Consider the following 15,201-nt stretch of genomic DNA (forward strand, 5'->3'; position numbering starts at 1 on the left):
GGAACTCAAATGTTTTGTAAATAAAGTGTTTTTTGAGCAGAACTCGGCTTCTTTGCGAACTTGATTCTCTGGTCTTCTGAGGCAGTGAAAGGGAGTTTACCGTTGTCCCTTTCCTCGAGGAATCGTTTGAACTTTTTCCGTCGAGTCTCCGGCCCTGCCTAAAACCCAGCTTTCGAGCCCATTCAGCTTCAGCCAGGGATTGTCACCAGCTGAGACCCGGCGTGAAGAAGAAAAAAAATCGCTCTAAAATCAGCTCGTTTAGCGTTTTACAACAGGGGTCTTCAAACTTGGCCCTTTTATGACTTGTGGACTTCAACTCCCAGAATTCCTCAGCCAGCGAAGCTGGCTGAGGAATTCTGGGAGTTGAAGTCCACAAGTCATAAAAGGGCCAAGTTTGAAGACCCCTGGTTTACAAACTTTACAATGTTTACGTTCAGAGGTTTGCGTTTTGAGCCTCCCAAGTGTGACGTCATCACGTTTGTGAAATCAGGGTACGTGCGGACGTTACGCCACGGCCGCGGCGTGCTTTGCGTGCTGTTCGCTCACTCGCTCGCCCGCTCGTTCTCCCTCCCCCCCCCCTCCCCCATGCAGCTTTGAGCAAGCGGCAGTGGCGGCTCAGGGGCAGCCCGGGGCCTAGTGGAAGGGGCCGGGCTGGCGCGGGAAGAAGGGGTCGCGCCGCCATGGAGGGGATGGACGTGGATCTGGACGCCGAGTTGATGCAGAAGTTCAGCTGTCTGGGAACCACCGACAAGGACGTACTGATTGGCGAATTTCAGCGGCTCCTTGGCTTTCAGCTCAGCCCGGCTGGCTGCGCCTTCTTCCTGGAAATGACGAACTGGTACAACCGCCGGGAGGAATGGGACGGGATGGGACCAGCGACGGGTCGTTGGAGAAGTGGGGAGGGCGATTGCCCCGTTGTGCTTTTCTCGGGAGGGCTGAGCGGGAGAGGTGGGGAACTCACTTTGCCAGGCCCAGCTTGTTCTTCGGAACCCCCTCAGTCCGACTTAGGGAAGTTATCCCGCTTAGTGGAGCGCGGTCGAGAATTTGTCCACGGACTGACTTACCCCCTGTGGGCGAGGAGTACTGTCAGGTGGATCAGCTCCGTCAGATGTAAACAACCCTGATGTGACGCTTCTTCACTTGCAGGACAAGTCGTACAGGTGCAGTCACCTTATCTGTACAAGGCAGGCGTCGTGTGAGGCCTTCTTCCTATACGGTCAGGCTTCCTATAGCAGGGGTCTTCAAACTTGGCCCTTTTACGACTTGTGGACTTCAACTCCCAGAATTCCTCAGCCAGGCATGCCTGGCTGAGGAATTCTGGGAGTTGAAGTCCACAAGTCGTAAAAGGGCCAAGTTTGAAGACCCCTGTCCTATAATAGTGTTCAAATCCCGGTTTTTCCTTTACCTGTCTCTCCTTTGTAACCGGTGCCATCACATTGCGGGTTTGTTTGTTTTTTTCCTCCGTGGTCTCTGTTATTTAACCCAAAGACACATTCTTCAGCGTTTTGAATTTTATTTTATTTTATTTTTTTAAAAAAAAATCTGTTCAGGCTTTAAAGGCATTTTGATGGTATAAAAAAAGCCAAATGTGATAACAATAATATAACAAGCTGTTCTGTGTGCCCCTTCCTCTAATGTGGCCTACTTCTTTTCCTTTAAATTTGAAGTTAGTCATATTTTGATTTCTTCTGCTTACGGAATTTTGTTTTTGCTTTCCCTTTATTGCCCCCAGCAGTATGGTGAGTCATTGAAGAAGTGAAGCTTGCACCCTGATTCAAACCTTTTTTGTTGTTGTTGTTAGTGAACTTGTCCTGTTGCTATTTCTGATAAACAAAATTGTCTACAATTTTGGCTGATTATATCTGTACAAGCCGCATTCTCAAAACTTTTATGCAGTTTTAATCACTGTCTGTTTATTGCAGAAGTTCTAGTCCACAGATTTGTAAACAGAAATTTTAAGCTGTGCACGCTGTCTGTGAGTGAATAAGACGTGGTACAAAGTTAAGGCATGTTTTCGGCATATGAGCTTTCACTTTTTGATCAAATTTCTATTGTGTCTCATATGTTTTTTGACTTTTATACAAATCACATATCTACAAACTTACGATCAGTGATTGATTTTGTTCCATCAGGTTTTATTGACTTAGAAATCACATACTGTAGATAGTTTCCAGAACAATCTGTCTCCAACCTAGTCTTTCAAGTGTTACATTGAAAAAAAATGTACTGGCATATTGAGCACAATATTTGGTGTCAAGTAGTGATCTTGATTCATCTCAAAGAGCTTCCAAACTTGGATGTTAAAACCTTAGTATTGTAATGGGAGTCTGCCAGGAGATCCTAGGGTTCTTTACTAGAATGGGAAATTGGAACAAATAATACCATTTGAAACGATAAACAAGTTCCATATTCTTATTGGAAAAACTACTTGCATGTAATGATGTAACCTCTGGCAGTTGAGTGCATGTCAAGCAAGTCTTCCCTTTATTTCATAAAAGACCTAGCACTCAAGCAGCATAATGAAATAAGTAGATAAAAATTGTTTGGACTCAGTTCAAGCTTCCTTAGGAATAGTTCAATTTGAAATTAAGGAGACTTATTTGTAAAGCTAGATGAATCAAAAGTTGGAATTAAGATTGCCGGAAGAAACATCAAAAACCTAAGATATGCAGATGATACCACTCTAATGGCAGAAAGTGAAGAAGAACTAAAGAGCCTCTTGTTGCGGGTGAAGAAGGAGAGTGCAAAAGTTGGGCTGAAACTAAACATTAAGAAAACCAAGATCATGGCATCCGGCCCTCTCAATTCCTGGCAAATAGATGGGGAAGAAATGGAGGTAGTGACAGATTTTATTTTCCTGGGCTCCAAGATCACTGCAGATGGGGACTGTAGCCAAGAAATTAAAAGACGCTTGCTCCTCGGGAGGAAAGCCATGACAAATCTAGACAGCACACTAAAAAGCAGAGACATCACCCTGTCAACAAAAGTGCGTATAGTCAAGGCTATGATCTTCCCAGTTGCAATGTATGGCAGTGAAAGCTGGACCATAAGAAAGGCTGAGCGCCAAAGAATTGAAGCCTTTGAACTATGGTGCTGGAGAAGACTCCTGCGAGTTCCTTGGACTGCAAGGCGATCAAACCAGTCAGTCCTAGAGGAGATCAACCCTGACTGCTCTTTAGAAGGCCAGATCCTGAAGCTAAAACTCAAATACTTTGGCCACCTAATGAGAAGGAAGGACTCACTGGAGAAGAGCCTAATGCTGGGAAAAATTGAGGGCAATAGAAGAAGGGGACGACAGAGAATGAGGTGGCTGGATGGAGTCATTGAAGCAGTAGGCGTGAGCTTAGATGGACTCCAGAAGATGGTAGAGGACAGGAAGGCCTGGAGGAACATTGTCCATAGGGTCGCGATGGGTCGGACACGACTTCGCAACTAACAACAACAACAACAAAATTTGTAAAGCAATATTATTATAACTAGGCTGTAAAAATGGTTTTGAATCCGATTAATAGCAGTTCCTTAGCGAATTTTATTATATAGTTGGTTTGGTGCTGATAATAAATATATTTGGTATGGTTAAACTGAAATTTGAGTTTATTTCTGTTATTTCTGATATATGACAGAAATGTAAGCATAACTGGACTGTACCATTTTAAACTACAGACTAGAACTCACATGTCTGCCTGGTCTTTTTTTTAAAAGTGGATTTCTACATATGAAGGAAGAAATTATACTAGAAATGTTTAATCTTAATATTTAAGCTACATTGTCATGTGACATCTCCCCAACTTGCACTCTTAATAGTACATTCCAGAAAGAAGGACACCATGTCATCTGTGTGATAGCCTTGTGCAAGATTATCCAATGCACTTTTGAGCCAAACAGAGTGTTGAATCTAGATTTCACAAGGACTTGTTGGCCCACATAGTTCAAAATTCAGAATCCAATAAACAAATGTCATAACATTGGTGATTCCATAGATCTATTGTACCAATATGTGGTAAATAGAGATTTGTTGCAGCATAATGCATGCTGTCCTTCAAACTCTGTTTCGGTATTTAAGCATGGATTCTATACTGGTATTCTGGTAATTACTGGATTCTGGTAATATGTGACTAATGATATATTGCAAAAATTCTGGTGACAGAATGATCTGTGAAGAAAAGTCTATAGTTTTAATGAATCAGATCCCTTTGTATGCATTAATAATGCACCCACAGAGGAGATATCAAAGTCTGTGGGCTTTTTATTTATTTAAACAATATAGCATAATATTCTCATGTACATTTCATTCCCATGGCTGTATTCTTCCATTTTTATCATTTCCCATCCCCCCCAGTGTATGGTGAGATATTAAAATATTTAATCAGTGAAGAGAAGCGTCCAATGTTGATATTTCTCTTACCAAATTTTGAACACATTTAACAGATGTTTGAATATGTCCAAAAATGTCTGTTCTTAGAGAAGGAATGGTGCATTATGCCATATAAGGCTCCTGTGGACCTTTTAAATAAATGATCCTAGTATACAAGAGTGAATGAACATGGCTTCCGTGTTGACTTCTGCATTTTACAAGTGGCATACTTACCTTCTCACTATGTTTATTATCATCTGTTCCAGGAGTTCCTTTAGTTGAAGGTATAATTAGTTGATAAAATAGAGATGTCAAAGCTTAGCTCTAATATTGTAACATATGTTTAAGTCCATGATCAGGTATGTTAACAACTGTCCTGTTTAGCAACCTTTCAATTTCAAGTAAAGTATATTGAAAAATATATTTTACAATATCCAGGAGTGCTCACAGAATTTCTGTACTCTTTCCTCAGTCTTGAATAAGTATAGCCTGGAATTGTGATGAGTGAATTAATTGTAGAAGAGATGCTTCTATTCATAATATAGTTTTGATAGTTTTTCTGCTAATTACCGGTAGATTCTGGAACTCGTCAGAAATTTCAGAAGAAACTTAAGAGGCCATAAAAGGCTGGGAAGAGACAGAACATTTTTATTTTGTTCTTAAAATCTTCCTAAATTGTTTAGCTTATCAACATAAACTTTGTGTTCAGGGGATTTTGTCTAGAGATAAGCAGAAAGACAACCACCTTAATTTAGGTAAAACTGATTGATATGCTGTCATAAAATCCATTTTTAATTCAACTAAGAACACTAACATTCTTATTTTAAACGGTTATATCTTCATTTGTATACATTTTTCCATGATAAAATTTAGATTTGAAATGCATAAGAGTGTAAATATATAAAAAAAATCTCCCTGTACAGTTGTATAACAGTTATTAGTATAATAGCCACCTGGAGCATCTGTCCAGTCTTGGTAAGGGCAAAAATGTGACAATACAGTAATTAAATATAAGATTTGATGGGACAACTTAAAATGTTCTGAATTACGAAAGTATACTTAAGCTAGCCGTATAAAAGAATGCTCATGCATATACAGTTGCAAGAAAAAGTATGTGAACCCTTTGGGATTACGTGGAATTTTGCATGAATTGGCCATAAAATGCGCTCTAAACGTCATGTAAGTCACAACAATAGAAAAACACAGTCTGCTTAAAATAATACTACACAAACTTTAGCTGTTGTCATGTTTTAATTGAACATAACTTGGAAACATTCACAGTGCAGGGTGGAAAAAGTATGTGAACCTTTGGACTTAATAACTGGTTGACCCTCCTTTGGCAGCAATAACCTCAACCAAACATATCCTGTAGTTGCAGATCAGTCCTGCACAACAATCTGGAGTAATTTTGGACCACTCCTCTTCACAAAACTGTTTCAGTGTAGCAATATTCTTGGGATGTCTGGTGTGAATCGCTCTCTTAAGGTCATGCCACAGCATTTCAATCGGGTTGAGGTCAGGACTCTGGGCCACTCCAGAAGACGTATTCTGTTCTGTTGAAGCCATTGTTTTGTTGAATTACTTGTATGCTTTGGGTCATTGACCTGTTGCATCACCCATCCTCTGCGGAGCTTCAGTTGGCGGACAGATGGTCGTACATTTTCCTGCAAAATGTCCTGATAAACTCTGGAATTCATTTTCCCATCAATGACAACAATCCGTCCAGGCCCTGAGGCAGCAAAGCAGCCCCAAACCACGATGCTCCCTCCGCCATGTTTTACAGTGGGGATGAGGTTTTGATGTTGGTGTGCTGTGCCTTTTTTTCTCCACACATAGTGTTGTGTGTTTTTCCCAAACAACTCAATTTTGGTTTCATCTGTCCACAGTATATTTTGCCAGTAGTGCTGTGGAACATCCAGGTGCTCTTTTGCAAACTTCAAACGTGCTGCAATATTTTTTTTGGACAGCAATGGCTTCCTCCGTGGTGTCCTCCCATGTACTCCATTCTTGTTTAATGTTTTCCTTATTGTAGATGTGTCAACAAAAATGTTAGCATGTGCCAGAGATTTCTGTAGGTCTTTAGCTGACACTCTAGGATTCTTTACCCCATTAAGCATTATGCGCTGTGCTCTTGCAGTCATTTTTACAGGACAACCACGCCTAGGGACAGTAGCAACAGTGCTAAGCTTTCTCCATTTGTAGACAGTCTGTCTTACCGTGGACACATGAACATCAAGGCTTTTGGAGATACTTTTGTAACCCTTTCCAGCTTCATGCAAGTCAACAATTCTTGATCGTAGGTCTTCTGAGAGCTCTTTTCTGGGAGGTATGGTTCACATCAGACAGTGCTTCTTGAGACCAGTAAACCCAAAACAGGTGTGTGTTTTTAAAGGACAGGACAGCTGTCAGCAACACATCCAATATCACCCTGATTGGAGTCAAGGTTGGCTCACTCCTGGCTCCAATTAGCTCTTGGAGAAGTCATTAGGCTAGGGGTTCACATACTTTTTCCACCCTGCACTGTGAATGTTTCCATCTTATGTTCAATTAAAACATGACAACAGCTAATGTTTGTGTAGTATTATTTTAAGCAGACTGTGTTTTTCTATTGTTGTGACTTACATGACGTTTAGAGCTCATTTTATGGCCAATTCATGCAAAACTCCACGTAATCCCAAAGGGTTCACATACTTTTTCTTGCAACTGTAATAGAGGGGCTTGAGCCTGCTACTCTTCTTAAATAGAAGCAACTCTGGAACTGCTATTTGGAAGGATGATATTCCTTTCTTGTGAGGAGACTTGCAGAGTACCTTTATTGTACCCTGCTGTCTGTATAGCAAGCCCTTGCACTAGGAGGGGAAAACAGCTTAGTCTCCTTAACTTCTAAGACTGGCAGAAGACAGTCAGGGTTATTGGACAGCACTGCCTCTGCCTGCAGCTGCTCAGACAGCAGTGTGCCCAGTAACTCTGGAACCGATTGCTTGCTATTGGTTTCCTTGTCAACTCTGAGCTGGCAATGATACATGGAGATTTACAATGAGACACAGCATCTAGGTTCCAAGCCATTTTAGGTTTACATTTTGAATTGTATTTGAATATATAAGCCAGTTTTAAAGAGCTCAATAGTGGCCTAGGGATTAATAAGATTTTTACCATGCAAGTTTCCAGAACTGGTTAATATTAGCCAGACGTCTTTGTTCAGGTGTAGTTGCAGCTAAAATATGATAAGTAGTCTTATAAGTAGTAGGTAAAATTATTCTAAGTCACAGATCTGGATCAATGACCCCCTTCCAAATGGTGATCTTAATTGTTCATAAATAGGAGACTATCAGGGGAAAAATGTTGAAATGGTAGCCAATGACCACAGTGGAATGAAGAGTTAGCTAATAGTTCAGCTCTTTGTAATTCAAACCATCTGTTCTGAGAACCTGTCCAGAATAATATAGTGGTCACTAGTATTGAAAGCCACTGAATGATCAAGAAGAATTAGCAGAGCTATACTCCTTCTTGTCTTTTCCTTACATAGATTACATGAAAGGCAGTGAACATGTTTTTGAGGCAAGAATCACATGTGCACCAAAGTTTTATAGCAATTTTCTTCAGCATTTTAAGGTTCACAAATAGTTACTACGGTGCAATGTCGTCGTAGTCAGATTCTTCTTGGAGTAGATGGGCTTTCTTGTAAGAAGAAACTTACTAACCTCTGAATCCAGATGCTGATTACAGGTAGTCTTCAGGTTATGACCACAGTTAGACCAGAATTTTGGTTGTGAAATGGTGTAGTCATTAAGTGAGTCATCGTATGATTGGACCAAATTTTATGACAGTTTTTACCATGGTCCTTAAGTGAATCACAGTGATCATTTAGTGACTTATATGGTAGTTATTTATTAACTCACTGTCATTCCAGGTGGTTTACACAAGCTAAAGAAATCACATGGTTGTTAAGCTAATCATGCTTCCCCAATTAACATTGCTTGTTGGAAACCTGCTGGGACAGTTGTAGTTTGCAATCATATGACCAGAGGACATGGCAGTCATAAATGCAAGGTAGTCGCCAAGCAATTGAATTGCAATCACATGATCATGGGGGTGGTGCATTTGTTCTAACTTCAAGGACAGATCATAAATAACTTTCCAAACTGTTTTATGAGTGGAGAGTTTGGAGAGGAAGGGATTATTACAAAAAAGTAAGCAGGCACACAATAGAGAATGCATACTGAAGGGAATGTGGTGGTATGGGGAGAAGTGAAACCACAAAAGTGTAAGCAGGCACATAATGTGATGGTTCTGGACGAGAAGGAGCCACAAGCATGCAAAGCAAATGGCCCAATGTATTCCCCGTTATGTGTCTGTTTACTCTCTTGTAATCCCTTCTTCTCCAGTGAATGTAAATACAAACATTAATTTCCTTCTTGTTAATTATCCCAGTAGTAGGGGAAGCAAAGAAAAGATTGAGGGAGTGGGGAAAAGGAAAGCACAGTTCCAGTCATGATTACCCGTTTAGGGACTGTTTCGCTGATTGAGAGAGCTGCTGGTCCCAAATATCCAATATCTCAGGGGCTGCCACAAAGAAGAGAGAGTCATGCTATTCTCCAAAGCACCTGAAGGCAGGACAAGAAGCAACAGATGGAAACTAATCAAGGAGAGAAGCAACCTAGAACTAAGGAGAAGCTTCCTGACAGTTAAAACAATTAACCAGTGGAACAACCTGTCTCCAGAAGCAGTGAGTGCTCTAACACTGGAAGTTTTTAAGAAGAGACTGGACAGCCATTTGTCTGAAATGGTATAGGGCAGGGGTAGGCAACCTCGGCTCTTTTATGACTCATGGACGTCAACTCCCAGCATAGCTGACTCAGGAATTCTGGGAGTTGACGTCCATGAGTCATAAAAAAGCTGAGGTTGCCTACCCCTGGTATAGGGTTTCCTGCCTGAGTGGGTGGGGTTGGACTAGATGACCTCCAAGGTCCCTTCCAACTTTATTATTATTATTATTATTATTAAATGTCATTAAAACTTATAGCAACTTTTTTTGATAAGGGAGAAATAAAACATTCTAATATATAATATATTCAATTTCAGATATGATAGACAAGGTAGATAAATCTTCATGCTAGTACTTTGCAGTAAGAGAGAAGGTGACCACTAGATTTGTGTCAGTCCTTTGAGGAAGTCCAGGTCAAGAAACAGATTCCCAAAGTTTGGGTTGGAACTATATTGACAGAAGCTACAGTAACAGATACTTGAAAGCTATATTTTCCCTCCTCTTGTGGTCACATGACTGCACTTTGAGTGCTCAGCAACAAGACTGCATTTATGGCCATCTGGAGTGTCCTGCGGTCATGTGACCATATTTTAGAACAGTTTTGCCAAAAACTGACATTTACTTCTGATTTTTGGCAAAACCTTGCCCATAGCAAGCTGTTGGTTTGCTTAATGGTTGCAATGTTTGCTTAATGACCCTAGATTCACTTAATGACTGTGATGGTTTGCTTAATGACTTTCACAAAAAGGTCATAAAATTGGATGACCAACAAAAATATTAAGCAAAATTCACTTAAATGATTTTTGCAAAAAGGTCATAAAACCTTGTGATCAACTTGTATTATGACTGTCATGAGTTACGACCGTGGTAGGCAAGCTTTATTACAATAATAACTCAAGGATTACTTGTACATATTCAGTTACTATTTTATGCTGTTGACATTATTATTCTGGAAGCTATTTGACTCTGGCATATTTTATAAGTAATTTATATAGAAAGACTTATTCTACTTTAGACACTTGTATAGAAACATTTGAACTTAGTATTATGAAAAAGCTCATGTTATACAGGTAATCCTCACTTAATAACCACATTATTGAATTGTGTTCAGTAACCAAAATTACAATGGTGCTGAATAAAGGGAGTTAAACCAATGCCCAAAATTATGAATGTTGCAGCACCCCACAGTCATGTATAGCAGTGTGGGCTGTTGGCAACCCTTTTGTGTTTACGATAGGATGCCAAGGTACCCACGGTTATGTGATCATCATTTGCAATCTTCCCTGTCAGTTTCCTCAGAAAGTCAACAAGGAAGCAGGCAAAGAAGGTCGCAAGCTGTTGTTGCAAGACTCCTCCTGGTTCCTGGGGGATGGCTGAAAATGGTCCATCAGGACCCATTTTGGAATGAATCTTTTTCAGCCAGTCTCTTTGAGAGAGTGCAAGGACTCTCTGCTAGATTGATTTTGCCTCATAAAGGGTGGAGTCCTTCCACCAAGCAGCCCTTCCGCTCTCAAAAATGCTGGGTGAAAAGTCTATGAGAAAAGCTAAGGAGGATTTTAGCACAGGGTGTGTGTTTGGAGCTAAGCTGGCTCCAAGCGCCCCATCCTAAAATCCCATTTAACTTTCGTCATGGACTTTTTCAGCCAGTGCCTTTGACAGTAGAAGCATTGCCTGCCAGCTTGATTTTGCCTGATGCAGGGCAGAGTCCTTCTCCCAAGCAACTTTGTCATTCTCAAAGGTGCTAGTGGGAAAAACCCTTTCGACCCTTCGGAAGAATAGCACATTAATTTTCTAGCCAGAAAGCTAGTGAATACAGTATTTCTAAAGGCTAGAACGGCCACAGAGTAGATGAGAACCATTATGCTGGGATGGAGAAAGGACGCTCAGATGCTTGGGATCACAACTGCCTTTCTCTGGCCCAGCAATGCTGATTCCTTCTACACACAGAGGGGACAGCCTGCAGTTGGCTGGAAAAAGGACTTGTTGAGTTCCAAGCTTCACTTCACATGACCCTTTTTGTGCATGAATGGGAGATGACTCCCCTCTTTTGGCAGGTAGCTCTTTTGTGTTGTCAACTTAGTGACCCATGCAGTCATTTAGCAACTGCACCTGGGAGGGCTGGAACTGTGGTTATTGAGCAAGGTGATCATGTGGGTGCTTTGCATAATGACCGCAATGTCCAAAATTTCAAGTCCAATTGTGGTCACAAGTCAAGGAATACTTCTATGTATTAAGTCCCTTGAAATAGAAGGAAAAATCTCAGTTTCCTCTTTCACAGTTCATAGTTCATTAATTTCATAAACCTCATTTTATAATTATCAGCTCCTTATTTTTCTCTAGAAGTTGTGAAAACGTCTTACAAACAAACTGCTTTGCACGTATTTATGAGATTATAAATATGTTCATAAAGACATACCATCTCAAGCTTACATCAATAAATCTTTTTCCAGGTTTTTTTTTTAGCAACATTTGCCATTTATATTTGATGGTAAGTATAATTCAGGGAGGAGAAGCATTTCTTCTTAGGTTATTATTTCCCAGAATTCAACATGCTATGATTTAAATATATACCTGGAAGACTTGGTGAAATAGACTGCAATTTCGACTTCTGATTTGTTACTGGTTCTTTAATTATCTCATAACTTAAAACATCTGTGTTTTGCTGTAGCTGTGGTTGGTGTTTTGTACAGCTTTGTGGCAAAGAGCACTTGTTCAGTTGAACTTCAGTTAAATATTTGCTTTGTCATCGTGACTCTGCTCATGTTTTTTTCATCCTCCTTGTTGTAATCTGTGATCTCTCCAGGTTGACATCAACTTTTTACTGAACAAATTGTATAATTTTTAAAAAAATGTTTTCACTGCAGTTTGGTTTAGGAAAATGCTTAGAAGTAAAGATAGTCTGCTTTTCAATTTGTTTCAGCCTCAGTTACATATTAGCTGGAACAAATACTGAAACCATTCCAAGTGGCAATGCTGGGTGATGAAATATGACACATGGAAGGGAAGAGAATTGGCAATCGGCCTTGATGCATAAATAGCCCTTTCCCCTTTGAAGTATATTTACAAGATTGAAAATAATGGCATAGCAAACTGTGTTTTTTTCTTTAATTTGAAGGAGCAATTAAAATACTTTTCTAATGTATATTGTGAGCTGTGATTTCTCTATAAATATGCAACTTTCTTACAGTATTCATGCAATTTGCATGAATTTTATAATACTTCTGGATTTTGAAGAAAGATACCAGAGCAAGATCTCATAGAAGTATTCTGAACCATAATCCTGTGTCCTTCATTGTTTTCACTTATCAATTTTGCCTTTTGTCAGAATTGGAGTAATATATTTAAATGAAGCAGATTAACTGACTGATTTTAACAGGTATTGCTTCATTCATCTGATTGTAAGTTAGTATAAATCTTACGTTATATATTGATTTATCTATTATCCCCTTAAACCATATTGTCAGAATCCATTTATATCACATAGGTGGGTCCTGACACATATAGTAAAGAGAAGCAACAAGCAACTGGTACTGTAAAATATTTATCGTCACTTAGTAGCTTTTGTCAACACGGATCTATCCCATAGCATTTGACTGAGCCAGCAGTTTAGAATATAATCCTCTCTTTCTCAAAAAATTCTTGATGCTTTATAGAAGTTTACTGCAGTTTACTGCCTTGATGATTGACTGATATGGCATCTAATTACCGTATATCATTTTGCAACCTAAAATAATATTTTTCACATCATGTTTTAAAAGAGATTAATGACAAGTATAATTCTAATGGTCTGGTTATATTTATTCACTGTTTGCATTCAGTACAGGGTTTGCTTGTAAAGATGTAAAAACAGAATAAAAGCAGAACTAGCCAGTCATCACTTTTACGAGCTGTAGAAAGAGCCATCCCCTTAACAACTCAAGGTGAAGATTGTAGTGCCTTAGTGAGAAGCAGGGATGTGGAAGCAATCATCATAAATAATATAATGGAGGGGGGATGGGAGATAATCTCCAGAATTTTGTGGTGAAAGAGTAGAACTATAGGTAGACTTCACTTACTGACTACCTTGTTCAGTGATGGTTTGAACTTACTATGGTGCTGATTTTACAACCAAGGCTCACATTTCTGACTTTTCACCATGTCACTTTATCCTGTGATTGCCACCAGTACTTGTTGTCTTGTGCATAACCTATTATTTTTCCTTTTTCCCCTCCCTTGCAGAGCAGGGAGATTGGAGGCAAAGAGATGTACAAGAGAGTATGCAGGCACACAATGGAGAATACATTGGACTATTTGCATAGTGCACTTGCAGCTCCCAGCATGCTCAGGGCTGCTGATGCTACCACCTTCCTTTCAGTGTGTGTTCCCCGTTATGTCCCTGATTATTTTTCTGTAAATGGGAGTTGGGGTTCAAGCTTAGGAGACCGGTTGGATTTTTCTCTTTTTTCTCTCCCATCCTCCCTTGCACAGCAATGAGATAGCTTAAGCCGGGGGGTGGGGGCGGAAATGATACCTATATTTGGTTAAAAACAAAGTTCTAAAGTGGAAGAGGGGCATTAAATGAATGTTCTCTGCTAGGTAATAGCCCATTGACTATTGCTTTATCCATCGAGGTTATTTAAATTATTCCTTGATTGCTATTCAAAGTTTTATAACATCAGAGATTAGAAATTGCCAATATAGTCTGACTATATTCTACACCTGAGGGACGCGGTGGCTCAGTGGGTTAGGACGCTGAGCTTGTCGATCAGAAGGTCGGCAGTTTGGCGGGTCGAATCCCGAGTGCCACGTAACAGAGTGAGCGCCTGTTACTCGTCCCAGCTTCTGCCAACCTAGCAGTTCAAAAGCACGTAAAAATGCAAGTAGAAAAATAGGGACCACTACGGTGGGAAGGCGTCTGTCTAGTCATGCCAGCCACATGACCACGGAGACGTCCTCGGACAAGCGTTGGCTCTTCGGCTTTGAAACGGAGATGAGCACCGGCCCCTAGAGTCGGAAACGACTAGCACGCACGTGCGGGGGAACCTTTACCTTTACCTTTATATATTCTACACCATAAAAGAAAGCCCTTGAGTTGAGGTATACACATGATGACTTCATGGACATGTCCATGCAAGTTCTTGAGCAACAGTACTGAGGAAGATAGCTGTTGTGTTCTCATAAGGTGTTCATTCATTTTCTTACAGCATTCCTTGAAAATCTTCCATTTTAAGTGCTTTCAAGTCTTCTATTCCTCAAGATATGTTTCTTTGTATATTCTTTCATTTATTAGATTTATAGATTATCTTCCGTAGATGACTTCAAGACAACATATATAGTACCTGGTATTTTTATTCATAGCAACAACAGTGAGATAGTTTGGGGTGATAAAGAATGACTGACCCAATGTTATCTAGTGACATTTTATCGCTAGTACAGTATTCTGGGGGGATGGATAGGGGAGAGAAGCAGGAGGGCACAGCAGCAACCCTGTGGTGAATGACCACGGGCCTGCTGTAACCGTTATAATTTTGAAATGGGTTCATAAGTAGCTCTCATGATTTTGACCCTTCGTTAAATGGCCTGTCGTACCTCAAGGATTACCTGTACTCACCTTTCTCCTGAGTAACAAAGATCTTTGATTTCTGCTAAATGGGAATTGGACAAGTTGTTGCCAAAACAGAATGTTAATGACATTGTACGAGGTTTGATATTGGGTAGGGGGGCAAAGTGTACAATTTGTTTATAAAGTGCAGCATTGAATCTTCAATTTGTGACAGACATGGGGAAAGATCAAATCAGTGTACTGAGTCTTATTTTGAATGGTGTTCTTCCAGTCCCTTTTTATTAAAAAATATACTGTAAGAAAGAAAATAAAAATGAATAGAAAGTAAGAAAAAAAGAAATCAAAGAGTTAAAAGTCCAAAAGCAAAGAAAGAAAATAGATACATAGTTTCTAATCTTTACAGAAGTTATAAATGCAGTTATAAACTTACCTTTTGCTTTATGGTTATACAGAAATCTTTTATCCCTATAATCTATTGTTTCTAATCATTACAACCACAAATTATATGTTCAAGTCTAAAGAGGTTTCCAGTCATCAATA

General features: G+C 39.8%; 1 protein-coding gene across 3 annotated transcripts in view; it reads left to right on the forward strand.

Annotated features, from left to right (window-relative positions):
- The first annotated feature begins 203 nt into the window (after positions 1–203).
- The window catches only part of ILRUN (inflammation and lipid regulator with UBA-like and NBR1-like domains), a 53,340-nt gene continuing 38,342 nt past the window's right edge, over positions 204–15,201 (forward strand). For all 3 annotated transcript variants that reach the window (XM_081324520.1, XM_081324521.1, XM_081324519.1), the window contains exon 1: positions 204–838. In XM_081324520.1, the coding sequence (XP_081180646.1) occupies positions 681–838 (158 nt within the window). In that variant the 5' untranslated portion in view covers positions 204–680. The remainder of the gene's footprint in view (positions 839–15,201) is intronic.

Source organism: Vipera berus (genome assembly GCF_964194415.1).
Source record: "Vipera berus genome assembly, chromosome: 3".
NCBI lineage: Eukaryota > Metazoa > Chordata > Lepidosauria > Squamata > Viperidae > Vipera > Vipera berus.